This window comes from Triturus cristatus, chromosome 12, assembly GCF_964204655.1.
Source record: "Triturus cristatus chromosome 12, aTriCri1.1, whole genome shotgun sequence".
Classification (NCBI taxonomy): Eukaryota; Metazoa; Chordata; class Amphibia; order Caudata; family Salamandridae; genus Triturus; species Triturus cristatus.
In genome coordinates this window covers 519,872,533-519,894,012 of record NC_140595.1, presented here as the reverse complement: position 1 = coordinate 519,894,012, position 21,480 = coordinate 519,872,533, and the positions used below count along the sequence as shown (strand labels likewise).

The following is a 21,480-nucleotide window of genomic DNA, read 5'->3' as shown; positions in this document are numbered from 1 at the left end:
TAAAGCTACTTTTATATGGACACTCAGAGAAAATCCATGGGCTACCAGCTCCTAGTTAGTTGTTCCAGTATTGTCGGGCTGAATAGCATCCTAGAGCCTCTTTCCCAGGGCATCTCTCAAATGGTCTTCACATCCACAAAGAGAAACGAGGTCTCGAAAACTGTCTTCAGTCTTGTGGGGCTACTATGTCTCTCCATAAGCATCCTGTGGTGCTCCTTCGCCTTTCGGTTTCCACTTAAGCTTATGTTCCAATATGTGTTCAGCCATTTTATGTGTTGTGTGTAAAAGTGATATCTGTACTCTATACTTGCCTGTTTGAGAAAACAGAATCTCCGAGAGAAGTTGTGCGAGATGTTGAAGTGCAGATGTCCCACCAAGACTTTCAACATCAAGTACAGACAGAATACTATGGAGACAGGTTAGGGCTCTATATTGCAAAGTATTCATTCTGTGAAAAAAAAAAAGAACGTTTATTAATGCACAAATGTCTAGCAATACATTTACTTTGAATGTATAAATGCCAAAATGTTTTCAATAGTTTATTGGATTTTTACACTTATAAAAAGCTTAATGATTATACAGAACAAGACATTTGGAATAGAAAAAAAATAAAAAACACAACAAATGACCGCTGCTTTGATAATCAATAAACTGGACCACGACAACTTCAAAAAAGGAAGTTACCAAAATGCAGCTGGTAGAGTCCAAGTGGGTTTTAAAATCAGCCCTTACCCTGGAAGCGGATGTTAGTTCCTGGTCAGGTATAAACGCGAACTCATGCACATGCTTGTAATAGTCTGCCCTCCTACACCACTGAGGTTAACAATGCTATATATACACACACACACACACACACACACACACACACACACACACACACACACACACACACACACACACACACACATCATAGTGGCAACAAAAACAATTGATTGTACAAAATGGTGAAAGCTATAAGGCTGGAAGTTCTTAAATGGGCTTGACCACAAATAAGACTAAAATAAAAGTGCATTTAAAGAAAAATAGCCATTCAAAATGACTGCAAACGGGAATTGCAGATAAGTGACATAGCATATAAAGAAAACATAAAGCAAAAGGTACATGACACTAGATGAGAAAAAAGCAAAAATGCTTATAATGAAAGAAAGAAACGAGTAACTGCAAGTGTAACAATGTGAGAGGGACAGTGTCAGCTAGGGGTGGGACTAAGAGGAGAGTACAGGGGGACATCCGCTTAGAGAAAACATACATTATCCAATTTGAATGTTGGAGAGGCAAGTGGTAGTCTTCCAAATTAAAATGCATATTATGTATTAACAACATTCACTGAATGATAAAAGAAACTGGAAGAAAAAAAGTTGTGACATTTCTACGGCTACTTTTTTGAGATTACTACAGGGATTAAGTATTTGACTTAATATTAAAAAGAAAAATTATTAGATAACTTTTTGTACACTTATGTTTTTTTTACATACAAACTATTTTGAAAGACACCATATACATTCATTGGCCCAGATCTGTATGCCATTACCTTGCGCAGCAAACCTTGGATTATGCATGGTCTTAAAATCCAAGCAATACCATCTCTGGGTCAGGAAAGCCTCCGCCCACACCTGGTATGAATAAGCACAGAGAGTGCTCACTTCACTGTCGGCACATATCTAAGAAGTCTAACATAACATTAAGTCCAGGTTCTAATTGTAAACTCCAGATTTCCACTTGAAGTTAAAATGCTGTACATCGTCCTTCTTAATTTATGCATTCTTTAAGGCTGCTCGCGCCACAATAATGAAAGGCAAATCTAGTGAATTTTGCTTTAATATACATCAATAAAAATATATATTTTTTTAAATCAGTAAATATGCTGCCTTTCTACTATTAGCGATCCAGTTTTAAAGAATTACTGACCTAAAGAATTCCGAGAACTAAGGAGCAAGAAATACCATCTGCTGTTCCTCAGTTAATCTCAGAATACCAAATCTAAATATATAGAGTCCCACTGGGGAGAGTTGAGGAACTATGGTCAAGAGCACTCTACCTTCAAACACAATGAAAAAAATAACGCATGGTACCCAACATTATAAGAAAAGCCCAAGAGTTCATTGGTGACATAGGCTTAGGAAGTGGCGAGCATCAAGGGAGACTGGAAGGAAAAGGGTCTGGCTCAATTCAGAAAACACCGAAGTCCTCATCCTGCTCCATCCTGCCTGGGACGACTCCTGGTGGTTTGCAGCACTCAGAACCCCCGTTCCCCAACAAAACCTCTACATCATCCTAGACTCCTCCCCCTCAATGAACCCCCAAATCAACGCTGTCTCATCCTCCTGCTTCCACATGCTCTGCCTGCTTCAGAAGATTTTTAAGTGAATCCCCACCAAGTCAAGGAAAACAGTCACCCATGCGCTCGTCAGCAGCAGACTACTACAGCAACGCACTCTACGCCGGCTCCACCCAAAAACTCCTAAAGAAACTGTAGAACATCTAGAACGCTTTTGCCAGACTCATCCTGAACATCCCCCGCCACAGCCACATCACCTGTCACCTGAGAAACCTCCACTGGCTCCAGTTCAACAAAAGAATTGCCTTCAGGCTCCTCGCACAAAGCCCTCGACAATGCTGGACCTGCATACCTCAACCACCGCCTCTCCTTCTACACATCCACCAGACAGACATCTCCACTCCGCCCAACTGGCCCTGGCCACCATCCCACGGATACACAAGACCCGGCTGGAGGAAGATCCTTCTTCTACCTCGCTGCGAAAGACCTGGAACTTCCAGCTTCTACATCTCAAGCAATCACCGTCACTGCCTCAATTCAGAAAGGACCTGAAGAACTGACTCTTTGATTGAACCGCAGAACCTCCGCCCCACTCTCCATACATCGACTGATTTGTGTTTTGTTTATTCTGAATTGCAGGTTTTGCACTTTTAATCAAAAAAGTGATGTAAACAAACATTTCCACAATAATTATTTGCATAATACCAGCACAGCATCTCCTTTGTTCAGCAATTTCAGGTGTAGTTCAGTTTCCAACATATATCAGTTTCTGTTACATTGTTGCATGTGTCAGCCATGCTCACCTCATTACCTCACACCACTGAGCCCAGCATTTACAACCTTACGCACCATTCACCTGCAGTCTGGCAACTCTGATTAATCAACACATCCTTCCCTCAGCTCACCCCATTTCTGCACATCTAACCAGCTTCTTTTCAATACTCTGAGCACCTGGTTCATTCCTAAGATACTGCATTAGTGAGGATTTAGGAGTAACTCCTATCACTAAGGGATTAAATGGTACTTTTGACAAGGCTTCACTGTATGCCTTCCTTTTTTTAAGCACCAATTTAAGACCAAATTACCATAAAAACTAACTGAAGGCATGAAAACCATGCCAAATGATGCTTCAAGGCAGCAATAAAACGCAAAAAAACAAAACAAAAAAAACACACTAGTGTGCCATTGCGGCCTGTCAGATCCTAGAGCTGGGTACTCAACAGCAAAGGCACTTTGTACTTACTTGCCTCATGCTTATAAAGCCCTGCTTATAAAATGTGAACATGCTTCAAGCCGAAAGCAGAGTAAAAAACACTAATTGAAGCAAATTAATATAGTGCATAAGCCTTATTAAAACTAACTCTAATTTTTTGCAACACTTAATGTTGGCTACTTGAGCAGACTATAAAATGTGCCACCGCAAAAGTGCAGACAGTAATCATGGAATAGTTTTGCAAATTGAAATTTGAAATACATTTTAATTTGTATTAAATTATCAAGAGTATGGTTGCAAGATGCTGCAGTGAGGTTACTGAAGGCATTTTTGAATGATCACTTAGGATTACATTTGTTCAGGTCTGGGTTAACTGGGTTTGGAAAAGGAGATATACTTATGTGGGCAAAACGAAGCAAAACCGGAGCTTTGGAAGATGGATTAAAATCCAATAGATGAGATCCATAGTCAGTCCGGCTCTAATAATCTGAATGCCATTTAAGTAGTAAAAATCGGCCTGAAGAGCGAGGAAAACTTAAATTGAGGTTTAGTGACTTATTTATCTACTGCACAGTGGACTGCTGTAGTATCCATACCATTGAGAGATTTGGAACATACTTCCGGCACCCCTCAAAGAGCCTTCAGCTCAACTGAATTGTGATTTTCAAATAACGTAGAAAATATTAGACAAGAGACCTTAAAGGTGTAAAATGCTGCATGCTACATATAAGGCGTCATTTTAATTAACCTGAAAGAGAATTCAATTGTAATTATGGCCAACAATGGGTATCTTGTGGCCGCAGCGTAACTGTCTCCATGACACACATGACTCCGAAGACTATTTTGTAACTTTTTTTCTAGAATGAGTAAACACAAAAACTGGGATTATGCACATTTAATATCAGGTATTAAAACAACTGTAGAAGTGCACTGCCTTAACTTAATGTCTAGGGTTAGCCGATTACAAATCAGGAAATACAATTTTAAAAAAATAGCGTACAGTCTCTCCTGAGGAGTAAGCATAATTGCAGCAAAAAGAATTTGTGTGGCACTGTATAGTTTTTTTCTACTTTGAAATGCTCAAACCTCTGCCATCAAAACTTGTGAAGAAGGAATATCACATTAAGAGCAGTATCTTTGCCTGGCTTCAAAGGTTTTCCAGATTGCATAATCAACCCATTATTTACTGTCCCAACTATACAATATCAAAATTGTATATGTAGAATACATTTCGAAGCATCCACGACCAGGCTGCATGACTGGGTGAATTTATGAAACTCACAGCACCTTCCCTTATGTTCAAGGTCCTCTGTACCATCAAAGTTATGGCACAACCAGCTTTAGTCAACTGCACATGCTACACCTCACTCCTTCCCCCTTTCTCTTAAGTTTTCAGCGCTCCAAGCAAACATGATTTTGTAAAAGATTTAACTGTTGCTTTATGATGGTCATTTTAATTAGCTACCCATTATTATTAGGATTGCTTAAAAAAAGGAAAGCGTTCTTACAATGTTTTGGGCACAGTGGACTTTGTGGGGGATAAAACACAAAAACAATACAGTTTCCTTTCATAATCATAAAACTGAACAAAGAAGTTATGCAACTAAGTATATAATTCAACACAAGTGATTAAAATATCTTACTTTCTAATTAATACCTTCCAAGAGGGGCTCTTCGCGCATACACCTATGGCAGTGCTGTTTGGGAAGGAGGTTTTTTCCACAATCTTAAAAATGAAAGATAGAAAACCAGTAAATGACTGGAGAATCTGCTCTTCTTGCATGCAGCACAGTAGCATTAACCATGTCAGTCAGTCGATCACCACACATTATGGAATTTCTAACATAAAAGTGGTGTTGGAGTCCATGAGATGACTTGCTTGGGATGTTCAAAGTGCAAAGGAGGAGAGGTGGTAAGGAAAAAGTTAACACCATGGGACAGAAGCTATGTTAAGAACAGCTATTCAAGCATTCGCAGAATTTGAAGCAACATAAATATTTGGCTCTGGTAACACTTTAAAGAGTATTTTTCTCAATGGCCAATAGTACTCCTTCCACGGGTGGAAGCATTTGGCCTGTGAAATAACAAGGATGGGCAATAATAGGGAAGGAAAACCTCATTTACGACATGTTGCCATACACCCTCTATACATTCTGAACATCTCCAATAACATTCTAGTCCAGTAGCCTACATTTTGTTATCAAAACACTAGGTAAGTGAGAAGTAAAGCTGTTTAAGAGTGGTACTAATGTGTTTGTTTCAAGTCAATCATTCCAAGAGCTGTATTTTTGTAAACTAATTACAACGTCCTTAATTTGCTTGTTGGACAAGTATAACATTGAGAGATGGAATTATCAAGTTAGGATGGCATGTTCTAACTAAGAATGTAGGTTTTATGTCTAAAAAGGAAAGATTAAGTTACGTAAACGTTTCTCCTAAAAGGCACTTATTTACCACAGTTTCTTGGCAAAAAAAACTTAAACCCAATAAACTACAAAGTGTTGAAAGCCCAAGAAAATAAAGTGGTCAGTGTTAAGGGCACATTCTACTACTGGGCATGCAGCTATGTCTTTTTATTACCAATTCCTGAATGCAATAAGACAGATTTCTCTGCTAATATTTAGTAGTAAAAAAATTGCAAATGTCATTTACAATATACATGGACATAGTAAGGAAAATGCTACTTACCAGTATGCATCTGTTCTTGGCATGTAGAGCTGCAGAATCTCACACTGTGCATAGATCGCCATCTGGTATTGGGCTTGAATGCTTTCACCTTCTTGTTGTCTTGGAAGAAGTCTTTGTAGTCACGAGATAGGAGACTCCTCCCTTGGACGATAGAGCGCATGGGCATCGACTCCATCCTCAGATTGTTTTTCGCCATGATGGGAAATGATGGAGTTAGTAAGAAACGGAAAGATGTCCATGTGAATGTATCTAAATAAGATAACACTGGCACAGATACAGGTTCCGGGGAGGTGGGTGGGCGTGTGAGATTCTGCAGCTCTACATGCCAAGAACAGATGCATACTGGTAAGGAGCATTTTCCGTTCGAGGCATATGAGCTGCAGAATTCACACTGTGCAGAGACAGTAAAGCAGTGTCTCCCCTAGCAGTGGTCACCTGTATCCGTTGCAGTGGTTTGAAAAAAGTGTTTTAAGAACAGCCTGGCCTATTCAAGCGTGTTGCTTCGCCTGCACATCTACACAATAGTGATTGGTGAAGGTGTGTGTGGTAGACCACGTTGCTGCCTTACATATGTCTTCTAGGGGAATGTTCCCTAAGAATGCTATGGAAGTCCCTAGTTTGCGTGTTGAGTGCGCTCTAGGGGGAATTGTTAATGTGCGTTTAGCTTTGTGGTAGCATATTTGAATGCATTTAACTATCCACCTGACAATTCCGGCTTTGGAAATGGGATTGCCTTTATGAGGGAGATAGAAAGCTACAAACAATTGGTTTGTTTTCCTGAAAGGTTTAGTCCTATCAATGTAATAATCTTATAGAGGAGTATGCTAGATTGCACCTTTGTAGATGCAGCAAATAGCAAATGATGTTCTGAATAGAAGCATCTAGAGGATCAATTTTGTTGTTATTGCAGTAAATGACGGATCTTTTCCATTTAGCTGCATAGCAAGCTCTAGTAGTGGGGCGTCTGGCTTCTTTAATAATGAAGCAACATAAATATCTGAACCTGACGAACTCCAGTTTGAGCACTGAAGAAACCGCTGTCCTGAACAAGGGCCTTGGGTTTGTGCCAACCGCTTACCTGGATAAATTCCAGTTATGCTGCAAATTGAGCGAATTCTTCCAAAAGATTTGAATAGAAAACATTCTTCATGAATAAAGAACCACAAACGGAGGATCAAAACCATACCACTCTATGTTTAAAATCAACCTTTTGCCCGCCCTAGTCAGTGATGCCCCCGGAGGTGATAGCCTTTGAGGAAAGCGTATCCAAGGAGATTGAGGACTTACCTATGAAGACAGGCACGTTCGACAACCTTAACAAAAGAGAGAGTGAGAGAGGCCATGAAAACTCTGAACTTGAGAACTGACATCGTAATAAAACCAGCGGACAAAGGGGGAGCAACGGTAATACAAAGCTCCACCGCTTACAGAACAGCGTGTATGAGTCTACTGGCAGATACCAAGTATTGCAAGCCTATTATGAGAGACCCAACAACATGACTCAAAAGGATAATAAGTACCATATCCACATAAGTATTGGCTCGAGAATGGATAACGAAAAAAGAACACGAGTTCCTGAATCCAGAAGCTCCACGAGTACCGGTATTTACACAATACCAAAAATCCATAAAGACAAAATCCCACCACCTGGGAGACCCATCGTGTCCGGGATTGGTTCCCTTCTGGAACCTCTTTCAAAATATACCGACTGGTTCCTCAGACCTCTAGTGACTCGTATAAAATCATACGTACAAGACACTAATCAGCTGCTTAATCTATTAACTGACGTCGTATATGACCCTACCCATAACATCTTGGTATGCCTTGACGTGGAAGCTCTCTATACGAGTATTCCACAAGAAGAGAGCATTAGGGTCATAGAGAATCTTCTCCAACAGGAAGAGTGGAATTGGGACGCCCCAGTCAGTTGGGTAATCACATTGATGAGCCTCGCCCTGACAGAAAACTTTTTCAGATTTGATGGCCAGTTGTTCTTACAGGTCCACGGAACTTCGATGGGCAGCACGTTTGCGCCCAGCATAGCGTGTGTGTACATGGGCCAGATGGAACAACAACAAGTGTGGACCCCCAATCCATATTCCAGTAACATCAAAAAGTGGTGGCGCTATATAGATGACATTCTGGTCATATGGGAAGGTGACACTGCTACCCTAAAAAACGTCTTTGTTTGGATAAACCAACTCAATCCACATTTAAAGTTTACTATGACTCACAATAGAGAACGGGTCTCCTTCCTAGATATAAAGATCTGCGCCAGAGAGGGGGCTCTGTATATCTCACTCTACACAAAACAAACTGATAAAAACAGCCTACTGCACTTCGGGAGTGCTTATCCACGAGCCCCGAGAGAAAACCTCCCTGTAGGGCAGATTTTGGGTAGTCGCAGGAACTGCGCTGATCTAAATTACTACAGAGCTGAAGCAGATATTCGGTCCAAAAAATTAGAGGAGAGCATATCCCAAAAGGATCACTGAACGTGCTAAAAAGCGATCTCGTAACACCACGGGAGAGGCCCTACTGGAGTCCTATCCGAGAGAAGAGAAAGAGAAATTGATCTGTGTGACGACGTACAATGCATCTTATAATTATATCAAGAGGATTATAAACAAAAAATGGTCCGTTCTGACCTCTAATAAACTCAATTTTGAGAAACCTAGGTCTTCATTCAGAAGGAATAAAAGCATAAGAGACTCATTGATGCATACGGACTTCCGGAACACCAACATAAACGGACAGCCAACACTCTGGAACCAAAAACCAGTTACAGGCCACTACCCCTGTGGATCGTGCGTGGTATGCCCCTTAACCGAACACACTAATAGATCTAGGCATGCACCACGCATGGGAACAACAAACGCACACGAATTGTAACAGCGAGAAAGTAATTTACTTGATTAGGTGCCCGTGCAACCTCATGTATGTGGTGATGACAGGAAGAAAAGTGAAGGTTCGCATCAGCGAACATAGGAGTACTATAAGACACGTAATCACAGCAACAAAACTAACAGCCCACTATGTTGAAAAGAAACATACAGACCTGGACCTATGGTGGACAGTGATTGAGAAGGTGAAGGGAGAGGGTGACATCACAAGGACTCTTTTGGAACGCGAACAACAGTGGGTATACAGGCTCAAAACCCACGTCTCAGGAGTGAATGACTCCATACCATAGAACCAACTTAACAGGAATAGATAGTCTAGATACGCATATTATGTGACATTAGATCCCTCAAAGCCTTTTTATCATATCCACGGATTCGACCCAGGCAAATATTTTTAAAAATCAGTGGTATGTGGTCCTAGGGCACAGCACACACGTCTTATACCTAGCAGCAGGGTCCGTATAAATACATGACGAGTCATGATTGTTAAAGTTGCTTATCCCATTACCTATATATAACCTACGGTAATAAGACAAACCAACAGGAAAGGGTTATTCTCTATTTGGATGTTACTATCAGCCGGAGGGCACTCCTCCGTTATGGTATTATGATCCCAATTTTAAATATAAAGTCTTAGTACTCCCAACGTACCAAAGAAAAAATAAGTACACGATCTATAATGGTAATGTTTGAACTATATCCCATTCCTTGGAACATACATGTACGCTAGTCGGACAAGTAGATTGAAAAGGTTTAAATATTGGTTTCTCCTAAACTAGCTCACATTCCAAGAATAACTATAGCTTCAAACTGCGTCAGGGAGCTGATTTCACACAGACTGGTCCATTTGTTGGGCAGTTTAGGTCGCGTTCCGCCAAGAAACTACATTTCCCATCACCCCATGGTCTAGGGAGCGACCCGCAACTGGGGCCACGTCCACCGTGAGAATTCCCAGGGGGCCACAGCAAGATGCTGTGATGTAATGTAATCACGCAGACAAGGCAGAGGGCATACCTACGCGGTTACAGGAAATTCGTTTCCTTTCAAAATGGGGCTGTCCGACATAACAGCAGCTGGGACCCAACTCAAATAGATAAGACAGCGGGACAAGACCCTTGATGGCGTGAGTAATCACTGTAGAAGAGGCGCGATACAGGTATGAGTCGGCACGTTACCGCAAAAGCAGTGGGACGGCTTGATTTCAACTCACATGTGTTCTCCGTTGGTTTGTTTTTATTTTTTCCCCCCTTCTCCTTCCTTCTTCTTTTCCATTACCAGCGGTGCCATTTACATTACGCGGCACCCGCAATCTCAACATGCCTTGTGGAACCCATGCATTTTTATACCTCAGGGTCTGACTACAGGACTACCCCACTAACTGAGGTCCAGGGTGAAGTGGAACCTCTCCCAAATTGGGGTAAGAAGTGATATTGGAGTGAGATGGATGAGTGATTGACATGGCGATTTTTAACGGCAAGATTGTATGTGAGCGTTCGACACTAGAGTTTTACCTAATTTTGCACACACTAGTGTTTCGAAAGATGGTAGGATGCGACAAGTTGCCGCCCCCACACGGGTATACACAGATATGAGTGTACAATAGAACACACACATCTAGTAGGAGTACAATTGATGATGGGGTCAACATCAGAATGTAATTTCAATGGGATTATGGCACAAATGCACGATACACAACCATGCATATTTTGAGTTTACGATACCATGGTGGTTATTTTCGTTGTTTGTGTTGTTTTGCAGATGGAGTGACGACACGTTGCATAATAATAGATAAGGAGCAGCTACCTGCCCTTAATAAATCGTGTAGGGAAATTCCCTTATCTCCACTCTACCAGGGGGTCACAGTTTTTCCCCTGAAGGAAGTCCAGCACCCTTTACGGGGCACCAGTGGACTGAACCATGTTGGCAGTAGGGTCCTAGGACCATAATATCCCACACAACCATATTCCTTTAACTTTTTAATATCCCTGCCAGATCCAAGAATAAAGAGAAACTGGGATCGGAGAGGAGTTTTAAATCTTTATCCCCCTCTGGCCCAAAAAAATCTTCTAAGAGCTCCCCGAGATATGGTTGAGCCCACCCTGACTTTTAGGCGTCAGGGTGTCCCGATGATGAAGCATGACACCACTAGGGCGTGTGAGGGATTATAAAACAAAAGGAGTTGCCTCCTTTCTAACCCGAAGGTGACGCACTATCCTAGCTTCACGTAGGGACATTCCACCAGTATCAACTCAAGTCTTACAGTGATCCAGGTCCCCCGGATCAACAACGAGGAGTACTTTTTGTGTAATAGTTTCTTTAATAATGCTCATATAGTCGGGTGGGAGGTTGAGGTAACCGAACTCTAGAACTTCAGGAGCCAGCTCGCTAGATTTAGTTCTTCTGGGTCTGGGAGTCTGATCTCTCCATGGTTCTGCGTCAGCAGCTTTGGGGAGAGACGTAGTTTTTGGTCTGGAAGTACTGAGAGTTCGAGGAGTGTTGTGAACCATGGTTGCCGTGCCCATGTGGAAGCAACCAGGATCATCTTGAGGAACTGTTGTTTGAGCTTGCGTACTCCTAGTGGAATGAGTGGGAGTGGTGGAAAAGCGTACACAAATCTGCCTGACCAGTTCATCCATATCGCATTGCCCTTGGACAACGTGTGTGGGAACCTGGCAGCGAAGGTTGGGAATTTTGTATTTGTGGGGAACTGATCTATGTCTGGGTGGCCCCCGCATGTGGAAAAAGGGCTGAAGGACTTGCGGATGAAGTTCCCGTTCGTGTATCTGCTGAGTCCGACAACTTTACAGATCCGCAATCGGATTGTTCACTCCTGGAAGATGTTCTGCCCGAAGATATGTTCTATGGAATGGCCCATCTCCATATGCTTTGCGCGAGATAAGACCGCTGCAAAGAATGTGGCCCTCCTTGTTTCTGTATGTAATACATTCCTGTCATATTACAATGCGGACTAGGACAGTCTTGTTGAGAAGATGTGCTTGGAATGACTTTAACGCTAGAAATATTGCCATTAATTCTAGGTGATTGATGTGGAGCACTTTTTGTTGAGTGGTCCACCTGCCCTGAATTGTGTAGTTTAGGAGATGGGCTCCCCAGCCGGTGAGTGATGCGTCCGCTGTTAGCACCATCTGTGGAACTGGGTCTAGAAACAGCCGCCCTCTGGAAAGGTTTTGTGTGTTCCACCACTGCAGAGAGTGATGTGTGCGGCTGTCCACCAACACCAGATCTGTAAGTTGACCTTGAGCCTGGTTCCACTGATGTGCTAAGCATTCCTGTAAAGGGCACATATGAAGTCTTGCATGAGGCACAATGAAAATGCAAGAGGCCATCATTCCTATGAGCTGCATAAACACTCGAGCTGGGAGAGAGGGTTGGGGTTGTAATTGTGATGAGGGTTTGCATACTGTTATCCTGGCTGGGTTGGGGTATGCTAGAGCTTTGGAAGTGTCTATTGTGGCTCCTAGATACGAATGAATGTAGGAGGGCTGAAGGTGCGATTTGGTGTAGTTTTATGTGTACCCCAAGTCTTGTAGTAGCTGAATTGTTTGGCAAGCGTGGTGAACACACTGGTTGTATGACTTGGCTTTCATTAGCCAGTCGTCCAGGTAAGAAAACACATGGATCTGCTGCCTTCGCAGGTGTGCTGCTCCTACTGCAAGACACTTTGTGAATACCCTGGGTGCTGTGGTGACTCAGAATGGGCGAACCTTGAACTGATAATGTTGGCCGTCGACTGTAAACCTTAAGATATTTTCTGTGAGCAGGGTGTATGGGAATATGGAAGTAGGCGTCCTTGAGGTCTAACGTGGCAAGGAAGTCGCCTTGTTGAAGTAGTGGAAGGACTTGTTGAAGAGTGATCATGTGGAAATGATCTGATTGCATGTAGAAATTGAGAGGTCTGAGGTCCAGTATTGGTCTGAGAGTCCCATCTTTTTTGGGGGATTAGGAAATACAGGGAGTAGACCCCTGTTCCTTGATGCTCTATGGGGACTGGCTCTATTGCCTGCTTTTGAAGCAGTGAGAGAACCTCTTGTTTGAGGAGCGCGAGATGTTCTGTGGACATTGGACGCTGTTTGGGCGGTATGTTGGGGGGAGTTGCAGTAAGTTCCAGGCAGTAACCATACTGGATAATTTGTCTTACCCACCTGTCTGTGGTGATGGAATTCCTGACAGGTAAGAACTGTGAGAGTCTCCCTCCGACCGGAGTGGAATGGTCTGGAGTGAAGTCACCTTTTGTTAGTGGGAGAGGCGCGTGTGTTGTTACCACAGCCTCTTCCCTTGTTGTTATATCCCCTGTACCCCCCTCTAAAATATCCCCTGCTGGGAGATGTTTGAGTGGGGTTTTTATAGGAGGAAGAAGCAGGGTCTGTACTGATGGTTTTAGATGCGCCTCTATAAAAGGAGCGGCGAAAGGAGCCTCGTGTAGATGGAGACTGTAATGCTCCCATAGATGTTGCAGTCTCCGTGTCTTTTTTAATTTTTTCTAAAGCTGTGTCCACAGCCGGGCCAAAAAGTTGTTCTTTATTGAAAGGCTGATTCAGGATAGTAGTTTGCACTTCCTGTTTGAACCCAGAAAAGCGCAACCAGGCATGCCTTCGTAATAACACACTAGTGTTGATTGATCTAGATGCAGTATCTGCTGCATCAAGGGAACATTTAATGGATGTGTTAGTGATTAACTTGCCTTCCTGAATCAAGTCATTGGCTTTGGCCTTGTATTGGTCAGGCAAGTGCTGCATGAGGGTCTCAAGTTCGTCATAGTGAGCCCTGTTGTATCTGGCAAGTAATGCCTGTGCATTAGCTATCCTCCAGTGATAAGCTGCCTGGGAGGCAACTCGTTTGCCTGAAGTATTTAGTAATTTTGACTCTGTGTGGGGGGGAACAACCTTTACAACGCAACTTTTACAACGCACTACCTTTACAACGCTTTTTTACAACGCATAATCCATTACAACGCATGACATTACAACGCATGACACTACAACGCATTTTTAAAAACTACCTTTACAACGCATTCCATTACAACGCATACTACCATTACAACGCATACCATTACAACGCATAATATTACACTACACTATCCAACACTTACCCTACTGTTGCACCCCCTGGAGTTAGAATAGTAATTTTTACCCCTATACTATCCAACACTTACCCTACTGTTGCACCCCCTGGAGTTAGAATAGTAATTTTTACCCCTATAGTATCCAACACTTACCCTACTGTTGCACCCCCTGGAGTTAGAATAGTAATTTTTACCCCTATTCTATCCAACACTTACCCTACTGTTGCACCCCCTGGAGTTAGAATAGTAATTTTTACCCCTATACTATCCAACACTTACCCTACTGTTGCACCCCCTGGAGTTAGAATAGTAATTTTTACCCCTATACTATCCAACACTTACCCTACTGTTGCACCCCCTGGAGTTAGAATAGCAATTTTTACCCCTATACTATCCAACACTTACCCTACTGTTGCACCCCCTGGAGTTAGAATAGTAATTTTTACCCCTATACTATCCAACACTTACCCTACTGTTGCACCCCCTGGAGTTAGAAAAGTAACTTTTACCCCTATACTATCTAATACTTACCATTACAACGCATAATATTAAATTGCATTTAAGGTATGCGTTGTAAAGGTATTATGCGTTGTAATGGAAATGCGTTGTAAAGGTAGTTTTTAAAAATGCGTTGTAGTGTCATGCGTTGTAATGTCATGCGTTGTAATGGATTATGTGTTGTAAAAAATGCGTTGTAAGTGCATGCGTTGTAAAAGTGTGCGTTGTAACGTCATACATCCCTGTGTGGAGGTGGAGCATCACAGAGGTTTGAGAGTTAGCACGCTTCCTAGCATTGGACACTACGAGGGAATCTAATGGGAGTTGTCCTTTAATGTAGGTGGGATCATTAGGGGCGGGTTTATATTTTTAATCAATCCGAGGATTGAGAATTCTGGTCCTGACTGGGTCTTTGAATACGTCTGGAGCATGTTTGATGACACCTTTGAGCATGGGCAGTGTTTGTACGGTCTTTTGTGACTGTGCAAAAGTGTCCAGTAGGAAGTCTTTCTCTGTTGGGTGTGAATGCATTTGGACGCAATGATATTGAGCAGCCTCATCAATAAGCTGACTAAAGAACAAGTTACTTACCTTCGGTAACGATGTATCTGTAAGAAACATTAGTTAGTTAGATTCCTCACCTTAGAATATCCCCAGGCGTCAGACTGGATCCGGAAGATTTTTCGTCAGCAATACCCCTTGCGCGTCGCTAGGCGTCGTCTGCGGCTCCGCGTCCGTCGTCGGCGTCGGAATGACGTCGGAGTACTTAGACGCCGCCCTCGCGCACTGACGTCAGTTCTTGTACATAGCCTTCCGCGCCAGGAACGCAGAGCCATGCAAAGACCGACACTGGTGCCAAAAATAAAATCTAGGGGCCTGAAAAGGATAACCTTAACCCTAGATGTCGGTTCGCAGAACGGGGAGGATGGGTGGGTCGGTGAGGAATCTAACTAACTAATGTTTCTTACAGATACATCGTTACCGAAGGTAAGTAACTTGTTCATCTGAAAGAAACACGTTAGTTAGATTCCTCACCTTAGAATAGATACCCAAGCAATACCAACCCCGGTGGTGGGTCTGCGAACCAAGATCACACCAGAAAGTCCTGGAGGACAGAACGGCCAAAGAAGCCATCCCTCCGGACTTGGCTGTCAAGGCAATAATGCCTGGCAAACGTGTGTAGCGAAGCCCACGTCGCCGCCTGACAGATGTCCTGCAAAGGGACTCCCCGTCCCAAAGCAGTAGTAGCCGCTGTGGCCCGAGTAGAATGGGCGCGCAGCCCAACAGGAGGGTCCTTTTTTGCCAAAGAGTAACAAATTTTGATGCACAAAACGACCCACCGAGAGATGGTCCGTTTGTGCACAGCTTTCCCCTTCTTAGCACGCACCCAACTAAAAGTTGGTCGTCCACCCGGAACTGCTTTGTGCGGTCCAAATAAAAGGAGAGCGCACGTTTTGGGTCCAGACGGTGGAGCCTCTCTTCCTCTTTGGAAGGATGCGGAGGCGGAAAGAAGGTGGGCAAGGTGACAGACTGCCCAAGATGAAATGGAGTCACTACTTTCGGAAGAAAGGAGGGACGAGGCCGAAGGACAACCTTGTCCGGATGAACAGACAGAAAAGGAGGCTTTGAAGATAAAGCCTGGAGCTCACTCACCCGTCTAGCCGAGGTGATGGCTACCAGAAAAGCAGTCTTAAGAGTCAGAAGACGAAGAGGACAATTGTGAAGAGGCTCGAAGGGAGCTCACATCAGGAATGTCAAGACCAGATTCAAGTCCCACTGAGGCATTACAAAAGGGACAGGAGGGAACGTATGAGTAATGCCTTTTAGAAAGCGTGTAACCACAGGGGACTTGAAAAGAGAAGGCTGATCAGGAAGCCGCAAGAAGGCAGAGATGGCAGCAAGATAACCTTTCAGGGTGCCCAGGGCAGAGCCCTGCCGGGCCAAAGAAAGAAGAAAGAGGAGAACCTCAGAAAGAGGGGCGGAAAGGGGATCCACAGCCTTTGCTGTGCACCATGCCACAAATTTGTTCCACCGGCAGGCATATACCGTCTTTGTGGAGGGACGCCTGGCTGCCAGAATGATATCACAGACTTCAGGAGGCAAGTCAAATGGCATCAACTGCCACCGCTCAATCTCCACGCATGGAGGTGGAGGCTGGACAGGTTCGGGTGGAGGACCGTCCCCTGCTGCTGCGACAGAAGATCCTCCCGAAGGGGCAGACGTATCGGGGGATCGGTCAACATACTGAGTAGCTCGGGATACCAGTATCTTCGTGCCCAATCCGGAGCCACCAAGATGACTTGGGCCCGGTCGTGCCTGATCTTCTTCAGCACTCTGGGCAGAAGTGGTATAGGCGGAAAGGCGTACAACAGACCGCAACTCCACTCGTGACGAAAAGCGTCGCCGAGCGAGTGCCGCCTTGGAAATTCCAACGCGCAGAACTGCTGACATTGCGCGTTCTCTTCGGTGGCGAATAGATCTAACCAAGGCTCTCCCCACTGCTGAAAGAGACCTTGCGCCACTTCAGAGTGCAGACGCCATTCGTGATCCATCATGCACCGGCGGCTGAGTTCGTCCGCTCTGGCGTTCAGAGAGCCCGCCAGATGTTGAACCACTAGGGCGACGCCCTGGTGTTCCAGCCACGTCCAGAGGCGCAGAGCCTCCTGACAAAGGGTCCACGACCCCACCCCGCCCTGTTTGTTGCAATACCACATGGCGGTGGTGTTGTCCGTGAACACCTGCACGACACTGCCCCTGACAGAGGAAAGGAAGGCTTTCAGTGCAAGTCGGATCGCTCTCAACTCCAACAGGTTGATGTGGAGACGAGACTCCGCCGGAGACCAGAGGCCTCTGATCTCCGCCTCTCCCATATGGCCACCCCATCCCAGGAGGGACGCATCCGTCACTACGACATGCTCCGGTTGGGGAAGGGAGAGGCTCCTGCCCATGACCCAATCGCGGTCCGTGAGCCACCACCGCAACTGCTGTGCAGTGCCCTCCGAGATCAAGACATGGTCGGACAGGTTGTCGTGATGCTGGGCTCACTGAAACTTCAGGTCCCACTGCAGAGCCCACATGCGCCGCCTGGCGTGATGCACTAGTAGGATGCAGGAGGCCATCAGCCCCAGAAGCCGCAACACTAGCCTGACCGAAACCCAGGACAGAGGCCGAAAGATAGGAATCAGGGCCTGAATATCCTGGACCCGCTGTTCCGGTGGATAGGCCCGGAACTGCGCCGAATCGAGAACCGCTCCGATGAAGAGGAGCTTCTGAGAGGGACTCAGGTGTGACTTCGGCACGTTGATGGAAAACCCCAGCAAATGCAGGAGATCCGCCGTAGTCTGGAGGTGGGAGACGACTGCCTGGGGCGAGCCCGCCTTCAACAACCAGTCGTCGAGATAGGGGAAGACTGGAACCCCTGATCTGCGCAGATGAGCTGCGACCACCGCCATCACTTTCGTGAACACCCGAGGGGCACTGGTGAGGCCGAAGGGGAGCACGGTAAACTGAAAGTGCTCTTGGCCCACTGTGAACCGCAGGTAACGCCGGTGGGCCGGCAGGACGGGGATGTGGAAATATGAGTCCTGCAAGTCCAACGCTACCATCCAGTCTCCGGGGTCTAGGGCAGCTAGAACCTGAGCCAAAGTCAACATCTTGAACCGTTCCTTCCGGAGGAAGGCATTGACGTTCCGAAGGTCCAAGATAGGGCGTAGGCCCCCTTTGCCCTTCTTGGGAACCAGAAAGTAGTGGGAACAACAACCACGACCTACTTCTGGACTCGGAACGCGCTCGACGGCCCCCTTGGCCAAGAGGGCGGAAACTTCCTCGTGGAGAAGATGCAAATGATCCCCCGAGATACGGTGGTGCTGCGGTGGCATGGCTGGAGGGGTCGTCTCGAAGGGGAGGGAGTAGCCCCTTCGGACGATTTGCAGCACCCACCTGTCCGATGTGATGGACCGCCAGTGGAGCAGGTGATGGCGAACTCTGCCGCCCACTGGCGTGGAATGGACCTGAAAGCTCGGACTAGGAAGGCTTTGAGGCGGATGCTGCCGGGGTGGATGTGGGCTGACCTAGTCGTCCTCCAGATCCGCCTCGGCGGAAACCACGTCCGCGACCGCGCGCAGGTTGGTTCTGCGGCTGGTGGCTAGGCGCACGTGAGGAGGCACCCCTTCCTTGGCCACGAAAAGGGCGAAAAGCGGAAGATTGCGACCGCGGAGCCGAGAGGCCCAAGGACTTGGCCGTAGCCCGGGAGTCCTTAAAGCAGTTCAGCGCACTGTCCGCCTTCTCGCCAAACAGGCGAGTGCCATCAAACGGCATGTCCATGAGAGTGCTCTGGACATCGCCGGAAAACGACGTGGACCGCAGCCAGGCGTGACGTCGACGCGCCACTGATGTAGAAATGGCCCTACCAGCGAGTCCGTGGTGTCAAGCCCACAACTTATACCATGTCGCTCGGCATCCCTCCCATCGGCCAGAGCCTGGGTAAGTCGTGTCTGGACCTCCTCCGGACACAGGGGCAGCGCGTCCTCCACCGCATCCCACAGAGAGTGGGAATAACGGTCCAAGAGACAAGCGGTGTTCAAAGACCGCAGGCCCAAACTAAGGGAAGAGAACAGTTTCTTGCCAAACTGCTCGAGTCTCTTGGAATCCCGGTCCGGCGGGGCGGTCGGGAAAGAGGATTGGGAGGTGGAGGCCTGGATAACCAGGCTCTCAGGGGTAGGGTGTTGGGACAGAAAACTGGGGTCGCCCGGAGCAGGGCGGTGGCGCCTGGCAACGTTCCTGTCCACAGGAGGAACTGTGGAGGGCTTGGACCAGGTGCCCTGTAGAACGTCAGTGAGGGCCTCATTGAATGGCAGCAGAGGCTCAGTGGAGCTTGCTGCAGACTGAAGCACCTCAGTGAGGACGTTCGTCCTCACAGCCACGGCAGGTAGCTCGAGCCCAAGGGCTGCGGCCGCCTTGCGCAGCACCACGGAGAAAGCAGCACCCTCCTCCGAAGCCACAGTCGGAGGAGAGATGAATCCAGTGTCTGGCGAGGTATCCAGACCACTGGCCTCCCCCAGTTCATCTGCCCAGTCCTGGGACTGGCGCCGGGCCCGGACCGGGAATAAACTGGGGCACGGCGTCGAGCGGAGTCGACGTCGGCGTCGGGGGTGGAACCGGAGTCGACGCCGGTGGAGGAGTGACAAGGTCAACCGGCGTCGACGGGGACTCGAGAACGGGTCCCTCGGGCGCTTGCGGCGTCGAGGCCGGAGCCGTCAACGGCGCCGGGGCCGGAGCCGCCGGCTGGCAAGGCAGCCCAGTCGGGTCCGCGGGGCCCGAAGGCGCACCAGCGGGCGCCGACGGCGGAGCCAGGTTCCTCATGGCCGAGAGGAAGGCACTGACTTCCGCCGGCGTCGCGTTAGTCCCAGGGACCGGAGGGTATGGGGACGGACGCGGCGCCTGCGGCTCCGCCGGAGCCGCGGGGGTGGAACCACCCTGACCCTCGACCGAGTCGCGCGACCGGCGAGGGGAGTCCGAAGAGCGAGGTTGCCTCTTGGACTTCTTGGAATGCTTCGACTTACCCGAAGACTTGGATCCCGACGACCGATGGTGACGTCGGCTGCGGCTCCGCGACCGATCCTTGGACCTCCTCCTGGACCGGGATCGAGAGGCGCGCGGAGCCGAGTGGCGAATCTCGAGAAGCTTACGGGACCGCTCCCGTCTAGCCTTCGAGGTCAGGGCCTTACAGTCCGAACACGACTCCGCGTCGTGATCTAGGCCCAAGCAGTAAAGACTCCGGCGGTGATGGTCCGTAACCGACATCAGTCGGCTACAGTCCGTACAGGCTTTAAACCCAGGCATCCTACCGGCACCGGTGTCGAGACTCGATCAAAAAGGATCAAAAAAGTTTGACAAAAATTGACTAAAGGGGTAGCTCTCCCGGATCTGTGCTTACTGGCGCAGAAAAAAGAAGAAGAACTGACATCAGCGCGTGAGGGCGGCGTCTAAGTACTCCGACGACGTCATTTCGGCGCACGACGCCGACGACGGACGCGGAGCCGCAGACGACGCCTAGCGACGCGCAAGGGGTATTGCTGACGAAAAATCTTCCGGATCCAGTCTGACGCCTGGGGATATTCTAAGGTGAGGAATCTAACTAACGTGTTTCTTTCAGATCCCAATGTTGTAATCTGGGACATTGTAGTCATCCCATGGATCTGGTGGTATGTTAGGGTCATCATCAGGATCAGTGAAAGGGTCATTATTTCCTCCCCCATCCCCTAGGTTATCATCATCCTGTGGTGGTGGTGAATATGGGGGAAGTATGGGAGAGTTTGGAGGAGAGATAGGCTTAGGAGGAAGAACAGGAGAAGAGGGTCTTAAGGGTGACGTTGCACAATCTCTTTTCTTCGCAGGCACCCCAGGGATGGGTGGGGTGTCCAATTTCCTCGTCTTGTGTGGAATGCTGACAATATGGCCTGTCTTAGGGTCCACATAGAGAGTTTTTTGTTTCGGATCGATGGGATCCGGCTGAAAAAAGTTCTTCCTCTTTGATGTTAGCTTTTGGCGCCGTTTTTTTCGGTTCCGAATGAGGTTTAGATTTCTGATCTTGAGCCTTAGAAGGGGTTTTTATGTCCTTCGGCTTCGGTGTTGCGTCGGAAATCTTTTTCAGATCCGAAGGTTTCCGAGGTGTCTTTGGAGCAGAGGCCTTTTGTTCTTTGGGAGCAGAGGCCTTTTTCGGGACCGCGGGAGTAGGATGTGTTCCCGCTTTCAGTGCAGACGATTTGTTTGGGGCGCCAGCATGCGGCTTGCTCGGTCCAGAGCTGCAGGAAGACTT

The 21,480-nt window shown here is 46.8% G+C and overlaps 1 protein-coding gene across 1 annotated transcript in view; it reads right to left on the bottom strand.

Moving 5' to 3' along the window:
* HEATR3 (HEAT repeat containing 3) overlaps positions 1-21,480 on the bottom strand; it is a 302,330-nt gene that overhangs the window by 59,380 nt on the left and 221,470 nt on the right. The window contains exons 10-11 of the mRNA XM_085637313.1: positions 5,135-5,217; positions 312-448 (exon numbers count right to left, since the gene is read on the bottom strand). Of these exons, the coding sequence (XP_085493439.1) occupies positions 312-448; positions 5,135-5,217 (220 nt within the window). The remainder of the gene's footprint in view (positions 1-311; positions 449-5,134; positions 5,218-21,480) is intronic.